At 42.1% G+C, this 25,997-nt stretch overlaps 1 protein-coding gene across 4 annotated transcripts; it reads right to left on the bottom strand.

The window, feature by feature from the left end:
• Positions 1–7,394: 7,394 nt before the first annotated feature.
• Positions 7,395–14,545, bottom strand: LOC133883745 (synaptotagmin-3-like). 4 transcript variants are annotated; one of them, XM_062323163.1, is made up of 12 exons: positions 14,148–14,545; positions 12,214–12,312; positions 11,141–11,191; positions 10,886–11,009; positions 10,404–10,522; positions 10,228–10,329; positions 10,082–10,156; positions 9,891–9,967; positions 9,230–9,479; positions 8,721–9,074; positions 7,799–7,927; positions 7,395–7,696 (listed from the first exon to the last, which is right to left on the bottom strand). In XM_062323163.1, exons 1-12 carry the CDS (start codon positions 14,250–14,252, stop codon positions 7,568–7,570), a joined length of 1,614 nt encoding a protein of 537 aa, XP_062179147.1. In that variant the 5' UTR covers positions 14,253–14,545; the 3' UTR covers positions 7,395–7,567. The 4 variants fall into 4 exon arrangements, with proteins under 4 accessions (XP_062179147.1, XP_062179148.1, XP_062179150.1 ...); XM_062323164.1 differs by having other exon boundaries at positions 12,102–12,312; positions 14,148–14,197; XM_062323166.1 differs by lacking the exons at positions 10,886–11,009; positions 12,214–12,312; positions 14,148–14,545 and adding an exon at positions 12,102–12,119.
• Positions 14,546–25,997: the final 11,452 nt, after the last annotated feature.

Genomic DNA, 25,997 nt, shown 5'->3' on the forward strand with positions numbered 1-25,997 from the left:
CGATGAACCATAGGTCTGCCGTCTCACTGCAAGCGGGGGGTAAAAAGTAAAACAGGTGAGATGTGCAGTGCAGCTCTGCTCTGCACACTGGCTGTGTAAATCTAACAACAGGCGTCACGGCCACTTGTTGTGAGGCACCGAACTCACGACCATTTTGAGTGTTGGATCGAGCAAAATCGTATGGCCTCAGGCCAACCGGTAAATACAACGGGTATCACGAGTATAATTATGTCTTATCTGTATACTTATTTGATAGTATTTTTTGTCCATATATTTACTCACGGATACAAAATGTTACCTATACCTGATTCTATTAAGTTATTTACCTATGTATAAACGAGTAATTGAGTAAAATTGTCATCTCTAATTCCAGCAGGACCAGAGCAGGCATCTTTTGCGAACCGAGCTAGGTTCTATTGATTAGTCCTCCTGATGGGGAGACTACCTGCCCGAGCTCAATCCCGCGGTGTGCACCAGAGCTTGCCCCTAAATATTCTTTCAGTTAGCATCAAGCGTCTATGGACCACAATTAAAAGACGGTGTGTCAGTCGTGGAGCGTAAGGCTTAGTAAATCTCTTTAATAAATATATGTGATATATGCTGTAGATCTAGCACACTTCTTAGAGTGTGTATAGGTATACATTTGGACATGCGTGCATACACTAGCACACGTCTTAGGAGTGTGTATAGCTTTTGGACATGCGTGTATAGGTATCCTGCGTTGAGGCTAAAAAATCAGAGCTGCATCTTTTAGGCCTGTACGCATTACACTAGCCACTGCAGTTTTAGCATAGAGTATTCACGCGCACGTGAGACATGTACGTGCCGTGACGACCACGCGCGCGGCCGCCTCCGCCGCCGGCGCGCGCTGCCCTGGCCGGCCACCTGCCGCCGTGCCGACCACTGCTTTCCGGCCTCCACGGGCAATCTCGCCTCGGGATCCGAACAAAATTAGTTCAAGCAGTTCATACACTCCGCATGCAAGTATGCAACCAAGGGGATACCAAGTGCGGCTGCCATGCTAGACAAGCTCAAGTTTCCAGCTAGTGACAGATTAATCTCAACAACAACAACAAAAAACTAGTGGCAGATTTGTTATGTGTGAGTGTGATATTTGTATCTCATAAAAATGACTGATATCCAAGGCATGAAATGAACATTTGGTTAAAGGCAGGCAGGACCAGATTACACGCACAAGTCTCGCTGTGTTTCTTTCTGCTTGCCATGCATATATACATCAATATTTTTTCCTGATTGCTGCACTGCTCTTGTTACTACGAGTACAGTCTTACTGTTGAGTACTGCTACCGGGACTGGCGTGTTGAACTTTTGGATTTTATTTTTGAGGAATCAGACATTTGGATTTATGGAGACGGCTGGTGAGATCCCCGGATGGAGACTGCCTGACCTTTAACTGTGGCACCAAGCTAGCTAGGTCCCGTTGCTGTTTACGGTCCAGCGACAGCCAATAGGGAACATATGTGATCCCAAACTAAACAAAGCAAGGGCATGAATAATGTCAGGTGTTTATAGTTATTTGCTTAACAAAAGAGGGTTAAGCACATATATAAAAATTATAATTTCTAATACAAATAAAGATTACACATGTTTAAATATGATTAATTATCTTATTAGCACTAATATAAACAGCGGTGCTTAATTAAGCATATTGCTATTTGCCTAAGCACATGTGCTAGTGCCCTGGAGAAAAAATCTCCTTTTTTTCATGAGCACCTCTAAATTCTATATTGTACATGCTGTTTCTGTGTCCTGAAGTGAGAGAACTAGCTGAGTTTGACCAACCTAAAAAAAAGAGAGTTTGACTAGGTAAAATTAACCCTCCTTGATTACTGTAAATCAACTTCTTTTTGTTGGGAAGCATGCATCCATCCATCATCAGTGAGAGTGAATCTCTAGGATTTCTTTTTGAGAGGAAATTAAGCTCTAGGATTTTTAACCCATGTTACTGCTAGCTAATCGTTTTCGTGATACCTTTTCCCTTCCCCAGCAGATTCTGCTTGGGTCTGTGTGGATGGAACGTGAAAATTTCATACAGGCCCACAATTACATGGAAGCTATAAGATTTGAACGGCTTGAGACGAGATGTACTCGGTGCATAGACTTGCTACTTTGCTACATAGAAATAAGATTACTCCTCCATGTTCTCCAAACATAAAAAGAGTCGATTACATAGAGCTGTAGACCATGGTTACAGCAAGTAGAAGATATCGTATGACTACCCATTTTGGGAACAGGTTTGGTGATCCAACGCCTGTCTGCACCTGACTTTCTTAACTACGATTTGCGTGTGCATCGGATTAGGATCATCGGGATCCGATCACTCTTTTATGCCGTCGCTAACTCCATGCCTCCGATCCATGTGCCGTGGTTTTTATCGCTTTTTGGGGATCAACGCATGCACAGTAAGCAGGTCGAGTGGCCCTGAATCAAGGTCCAGTGGTTCGGACTAGAGAGGAGCAGGAGCCCGGCATAAACGTAGGAAACTGCGGACGTTGCTGGGTTGGGTCACTCGCAGTCGTTCAGATGGGAGCGTTTGGTTCAAGCAGACACAGGCCACGCCTGCTCAGGCGTGATAAGCAATGCAACGTCTGCTTGTGTCATTGGTAATTATTGGCTGAACTAAATGTTCGCATACCCATTTTCTGAGCAAATTTTAAAAAAAATATTATTATTAATTGAATTAAAGAGGACCGGAGGGTATTTTTAGATTCACCAATTTACACCATCACTTGCAGGTTTTGTTTCGGCATCCTACGGTCGACATGCCTCGAGAATGAGTGTAGTGGTGTTTTTTTTACATCTCTCCACTAAGTTACAACTGTAGTATCTATTTATGAGTGTGGTGATGTTTGGTTGGTTAATTGGAATGCGTTCAGCTCGGTCTGAAGTCTATGGCTCACTTGGATAAATGGGTACATCTAGTTCGTGGGATTGGACTGAGTTGGATATATTTGGTATTTTTTTATGTGGGTTTCACTGCTGCAGTGGCAAAATAAGATGGGTACGTAGGGCGACCTGAGTTAAATCCCAGACGCGTTCATCTCCTGGATTAGATCCCACGTAAATTATGGGTATACATGTGTACGTATTCAGTGATACTATATGGTTATCTATTCGCCGATACTACTGTTGCACAAAAATTCTGAGAAAACTAAATCGTGAAGGTGAAGCTTGCGTCAAGTGAAGGTGAATAGTGAAGTTGTCGCGGTCGTTTGATGGACGGAGCAAAAATAGATCAAAATACACTCAGTGATAGATATGAATGTACTATAAAAGAGGAGTATTTTAGTAACAAGCTAGAAAATTTATGGTCAAATTTTGGAGAGAAAAATACGTGGCATAAATAATTAACTGCAGTTATATGTCTCTAAATAGAGTAATATTTTATTGCTATTTTAACATTTTAATCTGTATTCGGTATGAGAGTTCATTTGCTACCCACCGGCTAGGGTTAGCGATTCGACGTTTGCGACGTTTGCAGCATCGATCTTTCTATTAGCAAAAATATGGTGGGTAATTTTAACAAAATTATCATAATTATCAAAATATCTAATTACGTGGATCGTCAGATTAGATTTATACTATCTCTTACCATTATGTAGTATGGACTACTGTAAAAGAGATCATTTTGTATAATTTTTCGGCGGTGACTTGGAGCGCAGATAAGTGATTCACCCTGCGCTCTGGCTGTGCGGTGCAGCGGAAGGCCGGGGGAGGGAAAGCAGCGAACTGGTGCATGATTTTGGCACGCCGCTGGTGAATGATCATAGCCTACGCAATGGCTGCTTCTCTGCAGCTGCTACTGCTGCCGCTGGTGAATGATGCACCGGTTGAGTGGAGCCACATGCTGCGAAACGCCGACCACCCCAGGCCCAGGTCCCCCTCCCCCCTGCTTCCGTGCCACGGCCACGGGTGGCGTCAGGCCGTGCGCGTGGATTGGAATTCAGGCCACGGGTGGACTGCAGCAGCGCGTTTCGCGCGGCACGCGAATCTGCGCCCCGTGTGCGTCGGCGGCCCGCCCGTACACGCCCTCCACTCGCCTCATCGACCGATCCACGTACGCCTATACGCGGAGCGGCAGGCTCCCGGCCGGAGCTTGGCTTGCTGAAGCTGCACCGACGGGCGTGAGACATCGGCGCGGAAACGCGCTCGCGGTCGGCGTTTGGAGCAATGACAAACGTATGGTCAGTGGTCGGGAATTTGAACACCGATCACCGGACCACCCTGGTCGGCATTTTTTTAGAAACGAGATTAACTGGTTTTTATTGGAAGCCAATTTAAGACAAACAATCATAGAGTTTATCATAGAAAAGAAAAAACAAAATACGAAGCTGGGGTTACCATCTTTCAAGAGAACACTACCAACAAATGACCACAAAGACTCCTAATAGCTCGCCCATGAATAAGAAAAGTATAAAGTCTAGAGCACTACCAACAAACTACAACAGATACCATCAAAAGATGAAAATAGTTGTTTTGAATGTCGAAGTCTGCTGAAGAAACTTAGGCACAATTGACCCCAAAGTCTTCTTATCTTCCGGTTTAAGAAAAATCTTTCATTTTTGCAAATACGAAATCCCAGAAAAATCACATTAATGGGAATAGCAGGAAATTTCTTTTCTATCATCATCCTATTACGAGCTCTCCAAATCGCACAAGCTAAGCCTGCAAAAAGGAAAATACCTAGTTTTTTTAGCCTTTAAAAACAAAAAGTCAAACCAAGCTAATTATATAAAAAATCTTCCATAGATTTGGGCTACGACTTTCAATCAAAATACTCCATGATACAACACCAAACAAAATAAGCTAAGGAACACTTAAAAAGTGAAGTATATGGTTAGTTGTTTTCAAATGACCACAGAGACAACATTCATGCTTTCCCTTCTAACCCTTTTTTTTTTCAAAGCATCAGCAGATTATAACCTATTATGGAAGACCTATCAGAGGAATATCTTAATCTTCATAGGTAGTTTGCACTTCTAAATCAGATCAGCCCCTTTGTTGATAACACCCAAAAAATGATAAACCTATATAAAGATCTAGTTGTAAAACTTCCAATTTTATCTAGAGCCTAGTAACTCATCCTCATTATCATTTATTTTCACCTCTTGCAGCCTCTCATATAGCCTTTGTAAGCTTTCATGCTCACTCTGGTTAAGAGATCTTCTAAAAAAAACACTCCACTGGTTATCTATAACATAGTCCTCCACTACAATATCAGGGTCTTTACAAAGCTTATACAAATCAGGATATTGAATATGAAGTGGAGTATTCCCCCAACCAAGTGTCTTTCCAGAAGCAAATCTTATCCCCCTATTGACCTTATACTGAGCACCCCACTTAAAGATATGTTTGACTTTATGCAGTCTCTGCTAAAATTGGGAAGTTCCTTTCCTCTTGGAACTAAAGAACAAACCATCATGCATATATTTGGCTTTAAGAATTTGACACCATGTCTCCTTACTGTTCCTAATGATCTCTAGATCTATTTCACCAGCAATCACTCATTCATAATCTTGATATTTGCAATACCCAACCACCAAACTCCTTAGGTCTACAAACTGCATCCTATTTCACCATATGATATATAAACTTATCATTAGCACCTTGCCAAATTTTTTTTGCTCTAATGGAATTCATCTTACCATGCACCTCTACTGGTAAGAGATAGAATCCCATATTGTATATGGGGAGGCTGCTTAAGCATAAATTGGTTAGAATCAACCTATCACATGATGACATATTCTTCCCTTTCCAAGGGGTCAACCTTTTATATAGCTTTAGTTTTATAGGATCAAAAACCTTCACACCAAGATGATGATCAGAAATAGGGATGCCCAGATAACTAAAAGGAAAAACTTCCAGCTTACATTTCAGCATATTAGCAATCTTTTCCTTGCCTTCTTGATCATACCCAAAAATAAAAACTTCATTTTTATGGAAGTTGATCTTAAGCCTAGATAACTATTCAAAACAGTATAGAATCACATTCAAATTCAAAATGAACTAGTCACTTCCATCAACCATAATAATAATATCATCAACATATTGTATATGAGAAACCCCTTTTGGTATTAAGTGGTCTACCACCCCTGAAATCAGCCCTTTGTCTATTGTCTTATCAATCAATTCCCCAAGAATGTCAACCACCAAGTTGAACAAAATAGGTGATAAATGATCCTCTTGTCTTAAACCCTGACAAGTCTTAAAATAGGAGTTCCTTTGCCCATTCACATTTATACAAACCTGACCCACTTAGACTAATTGCATAACCCATTTGATCCATAAAGTAGGAAAATATTTTCTCTCCAATACTTCCTTAAGAAAGTTCCATTTAATTTTACATAAACTTTCTCAAAGTCAAATTTTAGAATAACACCTTGTTTTCTACTATGTTTAATTTCATGCACCACTTTATGTAAGATCACTACTCCTTCTAAGATATTTCTCTCTTTAACGAAGGTTGTTTAGTACTGCTTAATCAATTGGTTAGCCAAAGGACTGATCTTATCAGTCATCATTTAGTGAAAATCTTATAGTCAACATTCAGCAAGCAAATAGGCCTGAATTGTTTGATGTACTTGCATCTTTAACCTTATAAAGTAAAGTGATAACCCCATAATTCAATCTCTTGAGATCAAGACTCCCTTTCTGAAAATCTCTCACCATATCTATAATATCCTTTTTATCACATTCTAGAAATTTCTGAAGAAGGATATCCTAAAACCATTTGGACCAGGTGCAGTATCTAACTTTATATTAAACACTACACCCTTCATCTCATCTTCAGTAATTTTCTTGATCAAGGACTCCCTATCTTAATATTGGATCTGCTGCTCCATGCTAAAAAAATGTCCTTGATATGGATGTGATTTTCTATATTAGAGTCAAACAGTGTTTTTGTTTTTCCAAATCAACTTGTTCTAAAATTAGACCATTCTCAGACTCACGAAAAAATGTGATATTTTCTTCTCCTACCATTGGTATAGCGATGAAAAAACCCAACCCTGATCGGCATTTGGAGCAACGACCGCGCCTCGGCCCTGCTATCAGAAATAATCAGCCAGCCGGCCTGAATTAGCGTTTAGGGAGATAGGGGCGCTGCTCGCCCGGCTCGTCGAAAGCTGCCGCGGCCCCTCCGGCCGGTGACGACCCATTCTCTCTTCTTGGCACCCCTCTCGGCACAACATTAGGGGACGATATTCTCATGTTCCATAGCAAAACTCATCAGTTTCTTTTTCGGGGATATGGTTGCTAATATATTGAAAACGAGGTAGCACTTGAGGACCTATGAGGTTGACTCGAGAATTTGTCACTCGACGTCTCACTGAATGTCTTCAAACGCCTATCGGTGGAGTGAGATAAATCCTCGAAATTCAGCAACCAGACAAGCTTATATACAAACGAGTCGTCACACGCCGTCGGTTGTCCATCAATGTTACAACATACGCTAAAAGCGCAGATGGATCATTTCATTACAGGAAGTAGAGTTACAACATACATGTACAAAGGAATTGCGGCGGCCAGCAGGCCATGTACGACAGACTCACACAGTGCTCCATTTGATTTCGACGTGTATCGTCCCGTTTCTCGAGTTGATCAGATGGTATTTCTCGTTGATCCGGCCATTGTTCACGACGTCCACTAGGTTTATATCCACATGCCCCAGCGATTCCTGAAATGTTGTTGAGAAGATTGATTGATTCAGAGGGCATTGAGACAGCAGAAAGCTGCTGCAAGCCTGCAACCTGCAGGCAAAGTAACGAACGTGGCTGACCTTATTGCGGAAGGGGAGGCCGCGGCGCTTGCTTCTGACTTCGATACGGATCTTATCAGCCACAGGAGGCTCGTCTACCATGAACTGGAACTCCTCACTCCATCTTGGATCTCTTGTTTTCCTGATCACCTGCAAGAGCAAGGTAGATATAGCCAAGAAATGGTTGTCGGTTCATAATGGATTTTGGTTCCTGGACTGCACGCCAATAAGTTTGAGTTTTTGTGTAGTTGAAGAATTTAGTTTCATACAGTGTTATCACGTAGCAGTAAAGTCGTGTGAAAAGTGAAACCCCTAGGATGCAACACGTCAGGTGCTGTGCAGTTTAGTCAGATTTAAGTGCTTTTCTATCTCTTTTGTCACCTTCGATGCAAATGATTATGGTGCAAGATTCTATTCAGATGATACAGTCATGATAGAATGAACTGCACCGGTTACCGTCGTCTTCCGTATTTTCATGTCAGAAAAATTCTGGATCCGTTCTCTAAATGAAACTTTAGGGTGCACAGAGGAGTCACTCCCATCATCCACAAATTTCTGCACAATAAGCATTCTACAACAATACTGGACAGCTTTCTACAACTTCAGCCTAGCAGGGCAAGAACCTAGACATTTTGTCAAGACAATAAGCATACTCTACAACCGACTCTGAAGTCTGGACGCTACCACTTCTCAACTCAGACACGGTTACCAAATTAAACAGTTCAATTCACCTGGCTAGTAAAGTGATAACCGTAATGGATAAAAACAGAGGAAGTCTCAATGGGGTTAGACTGTCATGGTAACCTATCCTTAACCATAATTTGTAACTAACAGCGTGTCAAATAGGGTTGAACTCAAGAAGTAGGCTTGCTATGTTTGGCAACGCAAATTTAAAAAATAAATGAAACATTGTTATATAAGCAAAAGGATTTCAAATCCTTACCTTTGTTTTCTTCCGTTCTCCCCTAAAAAGAACCTCAGCATATGGATTTGTGTGGCGTTTCCCTTCGACATTTTCTGCATTTTCTACCGAAACCAACAACAACCCACCACCGGATGAGTTGTCCCTTCTTAGGCTGGCATTGCCTTCACCATCTGAAGTCACACTGGCCCTGCTATTGTCTTCTCTAAAGGGATCAAATGTCAACTCGACAATGAGCTTTCCTCTATTCTTCTTGTTATGTGGATCATTTGGGTTCATGCTTTTAAGAAGGTCGAGTGTAAATAACTTGCTCTCGTAAGGAGTAAGCAAGCGGAGGGGAATTATTTGCATACCCAATTTGTCATGCATTTTGACCTGCACAATCAGAACAGGGAAAGGTGATTAATTGGTGTCTTGACTCTTCTGCCAATGCAAATCAGGAAAAGCATAGGATTGTCATCAAGATGAGGATTATGGGGATATCAGAAAGTAGAAAAGAAGGACGATAAGTTTAATGCAGTAAGCTAAACCTTTTCCCAATCAAACATGTGGAGCTCAAGGACTTGCGTCTCAGGATCCTTGACTATGAACCTGAAGTGTTCATTCCATTCAGGATTCAGGTTGTTCATCTTAACAGATGTTTTCTTTGAGGGAAGTCTCTCACCACTCAGGCGCATCTTGACATAGGGATCAGATTTTCCAAGCAAATCCATCTTGAGAAGATTCATGGCTCTAATTACCTTCACGTGCAATATTCCAACTGGCTTCATTGTAGCACCACTGCAATATGGTCCATAAAAATAATTAATGATTTAAGTTCAAATTGGTTGGAGAATTTGTTGAAAAAGTTAAAGTGGAGCTTGCTTCATTCAATAATATAACCATCTACTTAGAAACAGGGCCCCAAGGATTGCTGTTGTTAAGAATTTTAATGATGAGGTTCCCTCCTCCAGAGAGAATCTTATCACCAAATTATGTGTGGAATTTATGTTTTAAGAAAATATAGTGTGGAATATGAATGCATCATATGTACGTAACTGACGATAATCAGGAGGGATCGAATTGATATATATCTTGTTGCAAGCAGGATAGCTATAAGCAACTTGATTATGCAAAGTTTAAAGATTGTGACCCATAAAAATTTAAGCTACAAACAATAGTTGTCTGGATGTCATTACTGGAGAATGTCACCTTGCTCCATCTAAGATAGGAATCTGTATAACCTTAGGCCAGTGATACAAAATTGAAATTTGCTTTGATATTTGATCCTGTGAGAAAGGGAGAAAACAGATAGCTAATAAGACCAGGGAGAACATATTATATGGTTTGTTACTCAAGAGTCTGTTTGGGAAATGTTTTATCCAAGGCAAACGAGCAATTACCTGAACAAACCGATACAAGCCTGGAATTGCCATGACATCTCCCCCTAGCAATTTGAATCCGAAGTCGATATGTGGCTATATCCATAAAACTTGAGTTAGTATTATTTAATGAAATTAAGTGCACACCAAACGAACATATTTATTACCTTCTCCATTAGTGAAACACACAAGTTAGCAAAGCCGGGAAAGCTTGGCACAAGTGGTTTCAGAGTCAGACGTGGTTTTACCGTTATATGCAAATCTACGAGCTGAAAACGGCAGTATGATCACGTCAATGGGCTACCAAGCTTGTCTGTATAATGCAGCCAGGGACAAAGCTAACCTGAACAGGCACTTTGAAAGAATGCACCTTCACGTCAATGATTACATTTGTTATGCTAGCCCACCGAATCAAAGGCTCAATTACCAATTCTTTTTCTTGCATTTGGTAGACTTTAATTCCTGTCTTAACCAAGGAAAAATATGGTGAAGATATATTCAGATCAAATCCGAATACAAGTTGGAAACCAAGTACAACAAACAATAATACATCTCAATTTCTTTCAATTTTTTAATGAAATATTGCACTAAGTAAGAGTTAATAAGGCTATTTTCATCATTTAAATAAGAGTTGTTTGAGGGAATGATGCGTGGAACTGCATTATCGATTTGATTTGTTCATACCACACACTTGAGTTGTATGAAATTGGAAAAAAACTTTGTTCTTTTATGTTGTAATAATAGTCATCGTTTGAGGAGACAACATTGCTGTGTCACTGGGCAAATTGCACCCAAACAGTAAGCTCTCTAAGAGAAATTACAGACCTTGAAACGTAGGCGGAAGAGCCCCAAGTGTTAACTGTCTAAATTCAATTGATTCTATACCATATGATCCAATATATTGATCAAATATTGGCCTTGTCGCACGTTTTATATTGTTGCATATTGCCTGTGTTCAATGAAGAACATTATTTTAGCTGGTCATGCTTCCAACTAAAATTTATACAGCACACAAATAATGTTGCCGTGGATAACACACTAAAATTTGTACAAAATAGGCCATATGAAAGTTGAAAGAACCTTATCCAGGAAAGGCCACATGTCAAAAATAAATGTGTTCATCCAGTCAACCTGCAAGACAATAAAAATGTTATGAATTCATCAACTAAATTTTGTGTCTGAGCATTGCAACATCAGTTTCCAATTTTTTTTAAAAAAATTCCCATTAAAAAACATTAAAACATCAGTAGAATAGTGTTCAAAATGGGTGAAGAAATATAAATCATGCTAATCGAACATAAAACAACCCATGTTCTTATCTAGTCACCTCAAGAACTTTGGCAATTTTTTTACATGATACCTAAGCTAACAGGACTCAGTGACTCCTATCTTACACTATGATAATGGAAACGCTCATTGATGACAAGGTATCGCTTCCTAAATCTCATTTTTCAAATTGGGGGATTCATAGTTCACATCCATCCTTAGTAGGAATACTTGTTTTAAAACTGGTGTCTCTCCAAAAGGTAAACATGGACAAAACATTTGCCACGTCAATGCTGATATTTGAAGGTAAACCCATCACTGTCAAGTTGTGTTGTTTTAATGGAGAAACTTAATAGTAATATATTAGGTGAATTTCCCTATTATGGGTCTCTTGTAACGTTCTGGCTTCTTAGTGAGTGGTTGTGTGCATCTTAGTAATGCAGAGGCCGGGGGTTAGCTTTTGTGTGTTTGTATCAGCTTGATATAATGATGAGAGTTAATAAAGCTCTATTTCCCCCCAAAAAAGTGAATTTCCATGAAAATTGTTGTTCTATAGATAAAAATCTATTTGTTTCCAACTAACAAACATGCTTATGCTCAGTATTTGATTTATCACTTTATCTGTAATGACTGCTTTTTTTCTAAGCATAATTTGCTTTTGAGTAAAAGCTGCAACAGTTTCCATTTCTTCCATATACTTCATGATGTTCGTACAGAGATGTTCCTCAAGGCTATAACATTGTCCATCTTTTCAACTAACATGCAGTTGACTTACATCTGCATATGCTCGCCCTTGTTGCACACCAAACAGAGACTGATGTACGATGAACATTACCTTGAAGAAACAAAGAATAAATAATTGGTACACTAGAATAACAAGTACCCACCCGTTCATAGTCTGGGCTCTTCACCCATAACGGAATATCTGGTATTGCTGTCTTCAAGGTTTCAGAATCTAAATCTCGTAGAGGTCTAATGACAGGATCCTGCAAAGTCAATCACGAACAACCAGATCACGACACATCCAAAATGTCAACGTATATGGAAATTTACGGATTCGTCTTATTATTGGTTACTATAGTCAGGGAAGAATATCGTAAAGAAAAAACAAACGGTGCTGATATTTTATGGTAAAGTTAATCTGAATTCCAGACCATTATTTTTTGGATTCATTTTTTAAAAAGGGAAAATCCGAAAAAAGGACACTGAATCAACACTTGAACCTACAATCACATGATCTCAGCTACCACAGATTACCGATACTTCAAAGCAATTTTCCAAGAACTGATGTACCTTGATGAAACAGGATCTATCTTTATTGGCAATTCATGGGTACAAGGCTGGCATATATTATGTAAGAACAAAAGGCGACAAAAAATTAAACAAATGTTATATATATATTTTTAAAAATGTTAATATATGTTAGACCTGACTGAATATTGCAGCAGTGGACCTCAAGAGGATTAGTTGTCTGGAATCTGGACTCTGGACTCTTATATTTTTAAAAATATTAATATATGTTAGACCTGACTGAATATTGCAGCAGTGGACCTCAAGAGGATTTAGTTGTCATATTATCAACCTTTTCTTTACTTAGCATCGTGGATTTGAATATTTCTTTCCTTATGAACTAAGGCATCCAAATGTCATTTTAGTCTCAAAAGAAAGGGTTCAACAAAGTACGCTAGATATCTTAAGTAAATTTGCAAGTTGGATTTTGTTCCCAGCATATTCAACCATGTCCTTTTCATTCCTATAGGCTAACTGCTAAACTACCTGTGACTTAGTGCAAACCACATGGCCTTCCAAGGCAAATGATTCTAAGCCCATTAGACAACTACAAAAAAAAAGTATCCTCCAAGTTTCTTCTGGACTAAGCTAATTAGATATGTCACTGAGCATCGATTGATATTCTGTATCAGTCGGCACTCATCCCATTTCACACAGGCAACCGCATTATACAAATGCATACAGATATTTCTTTTTGTCATGGGCTTGGCACATTGTTTTTGCAGCCCGTGGTATCCAGTGTCCCACACGGACGGAGACACATAATCCCGTCGTCATTCCTCCATCAGAACTCCCCAACTTGATTTCCCGAAACCTCCAGTGCAGCGATTTCCTAGTCTAAATGCCTCTATATCAGCTGACATGTACAATCCACTCGTGCTGTATTCTAGAAAAAAAATTCCGTTCGTGCAAATGCTTACTGGGGAAGCATATAATCCGTATAAGGCAAACCGGAATCGGATACGCGAGCGAGCAGGCAGGCCATTCAAAGCTGGAAAAGTACTTTCCGCTGGCCAAATATTTCTGAAAGGAACCTACTGGACAACCAAAGACCAAAGAGGCGTGCTTAGCCAGAACTGAAAACTGCAGCACCCGAGGCAATCAGGCATGGACTTCTGAGGACAGCAAGCACACAGAAAATATAGAATACACCAACAACTCACTACGTACTTGGTGGCTATTTTTCCTCCAAGACGCGAAGCTAGTTAACCAATAGGAACCAAACATCCCAATCAAATCTTCCCCAACCATGTGTGGGGTTAGGAGCTTGGGCGGCCGGTGCCCGGTGGCCTACCCCTGCAGCATCTGTACGGGGGAAGCTAGCGTGCTGATGTGCACGCCTGATGCGGTGCTCACGATCTAATCGTTTGAGCTGATGCGCGCACGCATTACTCACGGAAGCTCGTCGTCGAACTAACCAGTAACCAACGCGATCGATCAATCAATTCGAACTAATCCAGAAGCGGAAAGGCAGGGTGGAACGTCCAACTAATCAACGGAACGGAGCAACGGATAGAGGGGAGGTGATCACCTGGAGACGGCGAGCGGCGAAGTAGCGGAGGTAGACGAGGTAGGCGGCGGCGAGCCCGATGGCGAGCCCGAGCGCGAAGCCGAGGACGCCGCCCACGAGCCCCATCGTCCCCGCGATCGCGAATGCCGCCGCGCCTCCCACGGCGGCAACCGCATGGGAAGCCGCGAATCAACAGCGCGGGAGGTTGGTGGTGGTGATGGGTGGCTTGCCGCTTACTCTTCCTCCTGCTCGGAGACGTCGAGGCGAGACGGGGACAAGCGATGAAGCGAGCGGGGAGGCGGCAAGCGCGAGGCTAAGCTAGCTAGCGACGGGCGCGGCGCGTTGTTTATTGCGAGGGTGCGGAGAATGAGATGCGCGCGGCCGGCGGAGAATGGGATGCGCGCGGGGGAGCCGGGAGCGGCTGGCACTTGGCAGGTGGGTTATATAATTAATAACAGGGAAAAATGCAAAAATCCTGCTAAAAGTCAGTTGGATTTTGACTTTACTCCAAAAATTATTTTATTGTAAAAAAACCCCGAAAATTTGATTTTATTATAAAAAACCCCGAAAATTTGATTTTATTATAAAAAAACCCCCCAAAAATTCTAAAAATAAAAAAATCGCAAAAAAATTCTAAAAAAAACTAGAGACAATTCTAAGACCTTATGTGAAATTTGTTTTCAAAAATAATATCCTTTCCATCATATTTCATAGAGAGGAAGTTCGAAAAAAATGTGCAGCTCATTTATTAACTCATGTTATTTTAACTTTGTCATATCCACCATTATTTTTCCTACACAAATAATTGTTTAAGTAAATTAATAAATGTGGTTTCACTAATTTTGGAGTGTTATGGATTAGTTATGAATTAATATATTTGTAACACATTTACTCAATCTTGCATGTTACAATAACTATTTCAAGATTTCATGTATTTTTAGAAGATAGAGGATTATGTAAGAAGACTAAAAAAAATTATTTCATGATTTTTGGATTAGTAAATAATTAACTATGCATTTAACTCGAATTAATAAATGAGCTGCACGTTTTTCTTTTTTTTTCTAACTTACTCTCCATGAAATATGATGCAAATGATATTATTTTTGAAAACAAATTTCACAAAAGGTCTTAGAATTGTCTCTAGATTTTTTTAGAATTTTTTGTGATTTTGTTTAATTTTTTTTAGATTTTTGGGGGTGTTTTTGCAACAAAATCAAATCTTTAGGGGTTTTTTTTTCAACAAAATAACTTTTGGGGGAAAAGTCAAAATCCAAGTGATTTTTGGGGTTTTTTTTTTGCATTTTTCCCTTAATAATATGTTAATTAAAAATTGCAAAAATAAAAAATAAAAATAAAAATTATAAAAATATGTGTGAGTGGGACTTGTATGTGTCGGCACGCGGATACTGCCTAGACACTCGTTGACATTCGGAATACCGACTAGTATGAGCATAGTTATAGAATCTGAGCAGTTTCTCTAGATTTATAACATCATCTTGGGCGATGCTGCTGTCCTAAAACAAAGCATACACATGCTAATCAGATAAAACAAAGACAGAGATGTAATTGATTAGCTACTGCAATTAGAATCAAAATTGACAAGCACACTCTGCAGTAACAGCAACATCCAACCAGGAATCACCCAACAGGTAGACCCCTGGAGTTCAGAATCAAACATGTCTCGATGCACAAGAATAGATCAAGAACATACATCGACTAAAACATCCAAGGCTACCAAAATACCGAGAGACTGAGAATGCCTGTGTCTATCTATTGTACTCAGAAATCATGTCCAGTCTCAGTATCAACATACATCATCAAGCATCTACAAATATATAACCATGTTGTCCAAAATAGAAAGGAGAAGAAAAACTCACAAAGTAACTTGCTAAAACGCACAAATGACTGAGGCAAGGCATGCCTTTACAGCCGCTATCCTAGAAATCCGATCACCCGTCAGTTACCACCGGTGAGAGGAAAGACAGAGATACAAAGCCTCAACCGCGCAGTCACTACAAGTGCGAGCAAGTCTCGACGTTCACCGCTCCAATAAGCCCCAACATAGGAGCTCCACCACCAAATCACCCGAGTACCGAAGCACCAGAGCCAGAATTGGAGTCCCTCTCCAATCAAGTTAAGAGATGCAACCGAAAAACAGGGAAAAATCAGTAGAGATCCAAAAAATAGGGGAAGTTTTCTACTCTTTTACCGAGAGAAGGAGCCAACCCTCTAATAGCCACGGCCTCGCCCTCCAGCACCCCCCCCCACCCACAATCCCCGAAGGAATCAGGGAAGGTAGTTGTGCCCCCGCCGCTGCCCAAGAGTCGCTGCTGGCTCTCCTCTCTCTTTCTTATTTTCTCTTGATTTTTCTTAACCCTAGCCAATCAGCATCTGCTGTCCCATTTGTGCAACCAGCCCGTCATGGGCTTGGACCACATATCCACTAACGGGCCAGCAAAACCAAAGAAAAAGAGCCCAAGAAAAGAAAATATTAAAATTCATATTTTTTTCAATAATCCCTACCAAATTTTAATATTGGAGTTAATCTTATTTGATATACAGGATTTAAGTAAAAAGTATCTTTTGGGTTTGAACAAATTACCTAGTCGTATATAAATTGGCTCATACAGAATGAGGAGGACTAAACCTTGATCCCTAGCCTTGGTGCGAGAATCTCCTCGTATGCAACACCCTGTATTAGGCTGTTTTTGTCTTAGCTCTTGGATTGGACGTTACGGTCATATCCATGTACTTTAATTCATGAGTATCACATAGATGTGTGACACAATTGATAGTCTTTGGTCTTTTTTTTTTTTTTGACAATGGAACATGTACTTTAGCTAAATAGCCTCAAGTACGAAGAAATGACATATTTGATTTTCTCCCCTTACATCCTTCATAAAGGGTTGCCTCGCGGTTCTCAGGAGCGACCATCTTCTAGATATAGTTAACTGTAAGAACAACCTCATCTTACCATGAGTTAATCATACAAAAACTTTGTAATAAGGTGTTAACCAAGTCACAAATTATTCGGTTCTTTCTTTCGGCTACTCCGTTGGAGCATCATATTTATCAAAACACACTTTTATGAATTTCAGTTTCATTGGTTCTGAAATTTGTGATCTAGCTGTTGGATATTCTGCATATACTATGCTAAAATGCCTTTTAGTTCCAATTCCACACTTGATGCTAACGTTTGGGCATGAACGTACACCAGATTGTCTACTATTTCAGTATATCCTCATTGGTTATACACTTGCTACTGATGTAATTCTGGAGCATCATATTTGGCTCGGGTTAGCGTGGTTTATACAACCCCAGTCCTAAAGCCTAGTACTTCACTATCACACTGAATGTGTGAAGATTCCAAATTGTGCTGCTGCTGCTGCAGCAAGTCGGGATACTAATAGCATCCCTTTGTACCTCTAATGTATTGTGTTTTTTTTAACGAATAATGGATTGTAGGTTTTTATTCATCAGCCGGAACTCTGAAGCGATCGAGCGAAGGATGACAGTATGAGGGTTGATTTTTTTGTTTCCTGATGAATTTTACTTTGTATACTGGTGTGCAGATGCAGAGCAGCTTACAACCAATCACCAATCTACTTGTATTGTTCTCGTACGAGCATTTTATTTGGAGATATAATTGGTCAAAAATGAAAAACGAAGTGACGAGAATTTGTTAGAGAGGAGTAGTATAGTTTTTTTAAAAAATAATTGTCATTTTGATGACGGATGCATAAATATGCAGGAGGATTTATCTTTAAAATGAAACCATATAAACAACAAAATATCCTAAAAATTCTAATAATGCGAGGGGAAAAGGTAGAAAAAGAAATGGGAAAAAGAACTTGTCTAGCTCGGTGTTGGGCAGGGCCGAAAATAACACGAAAATACGATGGGCCAGGTGAACTCTAGGGCTATCTCCGCGGATTGAGCCAGAAGCAGCACCATGGCCGTGTAGAGAGGACTGGGGAGGGGGGGATACAACCCAATTTGTGTCACGAGCCAACCAAAAAAAGACACATGGCATTGTGTTATGTAGAACCTTGTGTTATGTATGACCCGATGAAATTGTGAGCTTATATGTGCTGTTACGCAGCGTAAGATCTTGTGTTATGTGCTGAACTTATCTGTGCTGTTATGCAGTGTAAGACTGAAGAAGCTATTATGTTCAGTTATTCCAGTATGTTATGCTTTGTGTGATGTCTGTGATGTTATGTACTCAATTTTCATGGACCAGAACTGGTGTTCAATTAAGTCGGGGTGCGCGAGCTGGTCAAGTTGGACCCGGAACAATTAAAGCAGCATGAGGGGCAAAATGGTCCATATGGAAATATGGCAGTGAGAAAGCATATGAAATGGAGCTAGAGACAAAAGTAATATTATGAATCTAATTTCAGGAGATTTGTAACGGTATGTCTTCAAATAGCGGATTTGTAATGGTATATTTTAAAACCCTAACATTTATAATGACGTATATCTAATTTCCCTTTATTAATCAAGCTGAACAAGATTGGATGGATCCAGAGTAGGGCTGGAAATATAGCTCGGGCTCACGAGCCAGCTTGGGCTCAAAAAGGTTTAGCTCGGCTCGAAGGCCAAATGAGCCGAGCCTGCCCAAGCTGGCTCGCGAGTGACTCATTGGCTCGCTCGCTGGCCCAGCCCATGTAAAAGCCTGGTGCCTGATGTTGTTTCTTTGCCCGCTGCCTCTCCACTCACCCGCCACCTCTCTATCACCTTCGCCTCTCCACCGTTGTCATCTATCTGTTGCCTCTTCACCCATCACCAAGCTCACGAGATTGAGATAAGAAAGGTATATTGAGATTAAGAGAGGAAGAGAGGTGGCTAACGGTGGAGGGGATGGTGCCCTGCAGCAAGCTAGGTGACGGCGGCAGCCACAAGCAGCAGTGGGAGGTGTAGTGCAAGACGGTGAACTCAGTGAAGGGGCCTCAATGGACAAGCTTGGTCGGGAAGGTGCTGGCAGCGAGCAGCTTGGCCTGGCGGCGCTTGGCCAGCTAGGAGAGGCGTGCCGGTGCTAGGTAGAAGATGATGGAGCATGCATGAAACGTGCAACTGGATGTAGTGATGCTCACTATGTGGCTAGCTGGGACAAACAAGTTGTGGACTGGCAGTGCGTTGGTGAGGTGATGCAACAACTGCTAGAGACAAAGAAGAAAATGGCGCCGAGCTCAAATCTGTCAGTGAACTCGACAAGATGTGAAGGGAACAACTCTGGGATGCCTCATGCAGCTCCTCTTTGGGACCTCGGTCCTTGGGGCTTGGTTGGTGTGGATCTACACTCGGTGGCGTCGGATTTGGGACCTCGGTCCTTGGGGCATGTTGCGCTACTCTGAGTGTTGTGATCTGGTTTGCTCGAGGAAGAGAGTGAGGGAGCGAGAGAGAGAACAGGGTTGGAGGGTAAGTAATGGGGCTTAGTTCCCTCCACTTGACCCTGGCCATGGTGTGCTACTGGCCTGGCTCATGCAGCCACTGAGCCCAAGCCAAGCTTGAATTTCAGCTTGGTAACTTGACATAGCCGAGCCTGGCTCGGCTCGCTCACAGCCGAGCTCATTCAAACCGAGCCGAGTCAGGTTCGACTCGGCTTGTTTCCACCCCTAATCCAAAGAGGTCAAGAAAGGGAATGGATGGATCGCTGACACAAGGAAAATCGAGCGGCCGTAGTGAGACAAGCACTCAAGCAGCATCCAACGGCAAATTTTTTAAAATAATATTAATTTCAAAGAAAATTGCAAAAATAATATCGGTTTCATGAAAATTGTGAGAATACTGTCACCAGACTAGTCGGCAACTAGTGACATGTCGCCATACCGTCTGGCGATATGATGTGGGCCACAATAATAAATTCGTTGGCAAGTGCGATATGTCTCATGTCGCCAACCCAATGGTGACAAGATTCCTCTCGCCAAACCATGTGACGACATGATGCTTTTAAGGCATCAAACCGCGATGCATAGCACTGCCCACGCGTGTCGCACCGCTGCTCCACGCTTGCTGCACCGTCGCCTATCGCACGACGTTGGGCTGGGTCGGCAACGATATAGTAGGAGGAGGAGGTGAGGAGGAAGGAAGGAGGAGGGAGGAAGAAGAAGAAAGGATGGGTAAATTTTACAGTGGCTAAATACTAAACAGTCACAAGCTGATATGTTCTTCCTTCACACTGAGCATCGAGTCGCTTGGAGACGTTTTCATGATATGGAAGTCGATAAGCGGATGGAGGTTATGCATAAGTGCATTCAGAGCAGTAGCATAAGATGTGGGAGGAACGTAGATGTATCATGGCGGAGGCCTGTGAGGCGGAGAGGGAGAGGAGGCGCGAGAGGGCATGTCGAACGCGTTAGGTAGGACTGGAAGCGGTGAAGAAGAGAAACTACCCACGTTCCACTTAGTAGATCAGATGGTGTAATCTTTGTTGTTTACATTCTCCAAATTATGTTAGGTTTAGACACAATACTTGTTTATGTTAGAATGATCGTGTACCGTACATACCAGCATCCATGTATATCGCAATTTCCATTAAAATCAACTTGTTCAACTTTCTGTTTTCGTCAAATCCTAGTATCCAAAATACCGCACAAATATCTAATGGCACTAGACGATTCTACAATAAAAAAAAAAATGATTCACATACGCCTCTTCTGCCATTAATTCAGGCAAATCAAGGTAGCCTATTTTTTGCAATTTTTTGAAATGCACACACACATATACATACATATATATATATATATATATATATATTTTAAAAACACCGAAAAATATCATATAACAGTTGTACAAAATATAGTAAAGAAGTCACCAAAATATGTCTGAAAAGTCTATCTTTCAAAACACATACGTTTCTGAAAATTTAAGTCCATGTACAATTATTTTTTTCTCAGTGCTAACTTAATAATATATTGGTTAATAGTCTGAAAAATTAAGTACAATTACATCTTCTTTTTTAATGGTAAAAAATTTCAAAACAAAATCATTCAACCCCAAATAAAAATGGTAAAGGTCATTGTCGGTGAATCAGGAACCGGGGGTCCCCGAATCTCGAGGTCAGGCCAGCAATCCGCCACGTGGCGCCATCCCGCGGATTCTCCTCCGCGAGGTAAAAAATATTAAGTCCCGGGAGAGGGCGCTCGGGGCCACAGTCAGTGGTCCCCGAGTACCCAAGTTCCCCGATGATCTGCGAAGTCTAAGTGCCGGGAAGAAAGTGCTCGGAGAGGTATACGGTGGCCCCCGAGCACCCGAGTCCCCCGACGATCAGAAAAGCTAAGTACCAGGAGAAATCTACCCGGGGCCGCGAGCGGTGGCCCCCTGGGCACCCAAAGTATCCCGAGGACCCACTGAAGGAAGTTCCGGGAGAGAGTGCTCGGGGCTGTGTGCAGCAGCCCCCGAGCACTCGGTCCCCCGAGGATCCGTACAAGCGTGCCCGGGAGAGAGTGCTCGGGGAGTTGAACAGTACCACCGAGCACTCGGTTCCCCGAGGATAAAAAAGGGCATTCTTGGGAGAGAGTGCTCGGGGAGGTGAACAGTGACCCCTGAACACTCGGTTCCCCGATGACTCAGAGAGCCCCCTGATAGTGGTCCCCGAGGGGGCCACTGATGAGGTGTCAGCCAGTCAAAGGCCCAAGGCCGCATTTAAAGAGCACGCGTGGTCTGTCACCCCCAACTGCTCCCGCCATGCTCAGTGTCAGTTCCTGCCACATTCTGGCAGAAGCGCGTGGAGTCATTAAATGCACGGGTCCCATCCCGTGCCATCCGACCCGTCTCGGGATAACGTCGTAAGGGCTGAGGCGTTCCGTCTGCCGCGCTGCTATGGCAGGAGAACAAGACAGGACGGGCACGCCGAGCCGCTCTGCGGCTGCCCGGTGGGCCCTCTCCACGGCGCCCGTTGCTAGTGCATTTATGGTGACAGATGACCGGGCGTGGGGCGTATTTTCCACCCCCGATCACTTCGCACAGAGGCTATGATGATGCCCTTTCCATTTATGGTATCTTGGAACTCGTGCCCCCCCCTCCCGTTCAGGGCACGCTACTGCCGGCGGCCGCCGGCAGCACGGACAAAAGGAGAGTTTCTGAGAGAGTTTTTTAGAGGCTCTGAAGTGAATCAATCACCCACAAGCAAAAGAGGTTCTTGAAGCTTTGAAATCTCTGAGCAAGCTAAGCAGCAAAGAGAAGAGAAGATCGAGAGCACCCAGAGCTAGCAGACACACGCAGACCGAAGAACAAGAAGCCTCAAGCTCTAAAATAGACAAACATTCTTGTAACTAGCAACATCCTTGAGGGACATTCTCAAGGCATTTATAGTATCCATACAGGAGTAGGGTGTTACGCCTCCGTGCGGCCTGAACCTGTCTAAACACCAGCGCATTTACTCCGTTCCGCATTAGATCATTCCACCCCACCGGCCATCGCATTCATACCTATTTATTTCTCCAGCGAACATATTCAGGATCATCCCCCCGGCCGAATCTCTAAAAAGGGGTCCCTCAGGATCCCTGCGACAGGAGTTAACCCTCCGACAGTCATGTCACCATGATTAGCGACAGGAAGCTGCCTATGTCACCATATGGGATAGGTCCTCTCACCACACACGCATGGCGACATGATCCTTCTGTTCGTCGTACAATTTGGTGACTTGGTCATGTTGTCAGACGATATGATGACATGTCACTAGTCGTCGACTGGTCTAGCCACAGTATGCTATTTTTAATTTTCCTTAAACTGATATTATTTTTGCAATTTTTTGAAATTAATATTATTTTTAAAAAACTTTCTGGCGACCGGGTGCTGATCGGGAGTGGAGGAGAGCAGAGAAGGAGGCGAAGTGTTGGGCTGCAAATAGCTCTAAAATGGTGATGCTGTTCAGTGCTTCGAACTCGAATAATCGACAGGAATGCCATATCCTGCCTCATCAAGATGTTGGCAGCGGGTGATGAGGCTGGAGGGGTGCAGTCTGTGAGGCGCCGGATTAGGGGACTACCGGCTTGGGAGGCGCTGGGTCGGAGGCTGTCGGCCTAGGAGCATCGGTCGGTCCATGGGAGCTCGGTGCGGATGCATGCCGAGTCCGACCGGGGCGAGGGCTGTCCGACGCAAAAGGGGAGCCAGTGGTGGCAAGGGAGTCGGCTGACGGAAGCGAGCGACGGGTAGATCCGACGGCATCATCTTGCATCCATCTAACTGAAGAAAGAATAATCTTTCATTGTGTTTAGTCACTACCTTATCATTTTCATCGTGAATTAGGTCTCTAGCCTTAGACCATCTCCAACGAATTCTCTTCGCGAGTCATATTTCCTTCGTAAAGGGATTTTCATTCACTTCAGCGCTCCAACGGGTTTCTTTCACCGTTCTCTTCACAAAAGGATTTGTAAAGTCATTCCCTTCACCTCAAGATTCTCTCTCCTTTCCTTTCGTGAATCCCTTCGAAGGAAAGCTATTAGAGATGAGAAAAAAATAAAGAGAATAAGAATGATGAATGGAATCAAGAAGAAAACAAAATAAAAGAAAAATGGTTAGAGATTCTCGTTCTCATTCACTTAGCGAAGATATTCTTGTTTCCTTCAACACTTCAACGGTTCCCTTTTGCGGTTCACATCACGAAGAGATTCTCACCTTCATTCTCTTCACTATGAGATTCGTTTTTTTTTCTTCATGAATTCCCTCGAAGAAAAGCAGTTGGAGGTATAGTAGCAATAAAAGGAAATATGAACGGGAGGGAAATTAGGAAAGAAATAAAATGAAATGAATATGATTGAGGATGGTTTTATAAGATATAGTGGCAACCCTTTTTCTTAATCCTAATGTTTTCTTTTCCGTATGTCCAGCAAACAAGCGAGTTGACGCACAAGGATGCTGGTTGTTTCTGATTGGACTCGCAGGATCATATTCGGGAGGGATTCAAGCCGAATCTAGCACCACCGAATGCATGCATCAGCCTTCTGTACAGGGGATACTGCTGAATAATTGATGCAACAGACCCTGAGCAAGCAGAGCTGTTTCTTGTCATTTTCTTGTCCTGCCAAGGAAACTGCTATCATTTTCTGTGTGGGGCACGGTGTTCCTTGCTCCGGCTACATGGCTCTCAGCATGTGAAGCAAATTTGGAACGATGAAGTCACCTTTTAGCCATCACGGAAGCTTTCTTACTGCTGTTGTTGAACTATTCTATGTGAAATTCTGGGTTCGTCATCCACAGTTTGTATGCATATTGTGCAAGTTCAATGTTATGAAATCTCACCATCCCCAAACCAACCAAATGAAGTCTCATGTGGTTAAGTAACACAGCTCAGATGTTCACTGCCAGTAACAGGCTCAGGCTGATAGCAATAAACATCATGTTTGCCTAAGGGTAGCCATGGAATGTAGTACACCACATGGTGTGGCCATCCATGTTTACGAATGCGTGGTCCTCTCGGCCAATCGAATGCTAGCACCGCACTGCAGAGCAGGGTGTTAGTTACTGTTTTGCAAACGGTTACTGGTCCCGGTGGTAACGGTAACCGTACAGTACTTCGGTGGAATTCGGTAGAAACCGATCGAATTTTGTTAAATTTTTGAATTTTTAAAATTTTTAATTTAAATTTGACGGTAACTGCTCGGTTTATAAAAACGATGTGGACCGAATCGTTTGATAAACAATGATAAACGAGCGGTTATTAACGATATTTTTAACGGTGCTGCAGAGTGGTCCATTTGCAGCTCACGCCGGCCTCTTCTGCTGCCGGCCCCTTCCCAATCACGTGCACTACGCCCTCGCTGTTCGACCGTTAGTTATTACCGGTTGTAACCAATCTTGGATTTACTTGAGCAGCAGCAGCTTGCAGAGCATGTGTAGGTTCTCCATCACGTTGTTTACAACTCGGACAGAGCAGTGGAGTTCCTGAGTATGGTCGGTTGATATATTGGATGCAGGTGTTTTACTGGAATTATACAGGAAACAATTTATTTTTCTTTAGGAATTTAAAGAAAAAATCCAAGTTACAAACAAGACCCATAAGATCCTAGCTGTGCTATTGTTTTAAGCATGGATTTAAGGTGTGTTGAGGACACATGATAATTTTTTTAAAAAAATTTAATTATTTGTCACTGTCCCGATCTTCATTGGATGTTATAATTTAGTAAACTTCACCTTAAACACAAACTGCGAAAATCTAGCACCTTGCTCGGCCAAATGCGAGAGCAGGGCTCAAACCCTCGACGTGCAGGCAGCACTCACCGTGTGTACCGTCCGAGTGTGAGCTAGTTCGCACATGGTAATTTTTCTCCATTTCTGCAGGAATCGAACTATTTCCAATAAAACTGCTCTGTCCAAACATGACATGTGAATGTTTTCCTTTTTCTCAATCCGGTGACTACTAGACAAAGCAAGGGCAGAATTACAAGGTAAGTTTACATCGCTGAGACAGATGATGCAAGACACATATGCAATCAATACTGCATTCTGTGATTTAACTTTGGCATCTTGGTAGTACTCTCAAGGTACCGTCCTATAAAAACGTTTTCTTCTTCTATTTTATGCTAGAGTTATGGTACAAACGTGCATTTACACCATCCAAATCAATGCCTGTCTCATACCTTTTCATCATAGGAGGGAAAAAACATTAAAAGCAAGGACAAGTAGGGCTCCTCGAATGCTTTCCCACAAAAAAAAAAACTCTCAACTCATCTCCAAGCTTAAAGTTCAAGTGTCCTTTGTACACCTTACTAGATTTGCACGCACTTGCGAACTGATTAGCCTAGCTAGACCGAGTGCCTTTGTTTTGCCGCATGTCCTGGCCCAGATCATGCACTCACAAGCTAATAATAAAATGGTAAAAAAGAGAAAAGGAATAAAGAAGGACACATTGTATTTTGGAATTGAGGC

The sequence above is a fragment of the Phragmites australis genome, chromosome 10 (assembly GCF_958298935.1).
Source record: "Phragmites australis chromosome 10, lpPhrAust1.1, whole genome shotgun sequence".
Classification (NCBI taxonomy): Eukaryota; Viridiplantae; Streptophyta; class Magnoliopsida; order Poales; family Poaceae; genus Phragmites; species Phragmites australis.

What these genes read in the sequence shown, in the direction of transcription:
- LOC133883745 (XM_062323163.1), bottom strand. Translation starts at nt 14,252, where the DNA reads ATGGGGCTCGTGGGCGGCGTCCTCGGCTTCGCGCTCGGGCTCGCCATC. An exon ending in GTGTTTCACTAATGGAGAAG is followed by an intron (nt 10,157 to 10,227) that starts GTAATAAATATG and finishes TTATGGATATAG; the next exon opens with CCACATATCGACTTCGGATT. An exon ending in GCTTGTATCGGTTTGTTCAG is followed by an intron (nt 9,968 to 10,081) that starts GTAATTGCTCGT and finishes CCTTTCTCACAG; the next exon opens with GATCAAATATCAAAGCAAAT.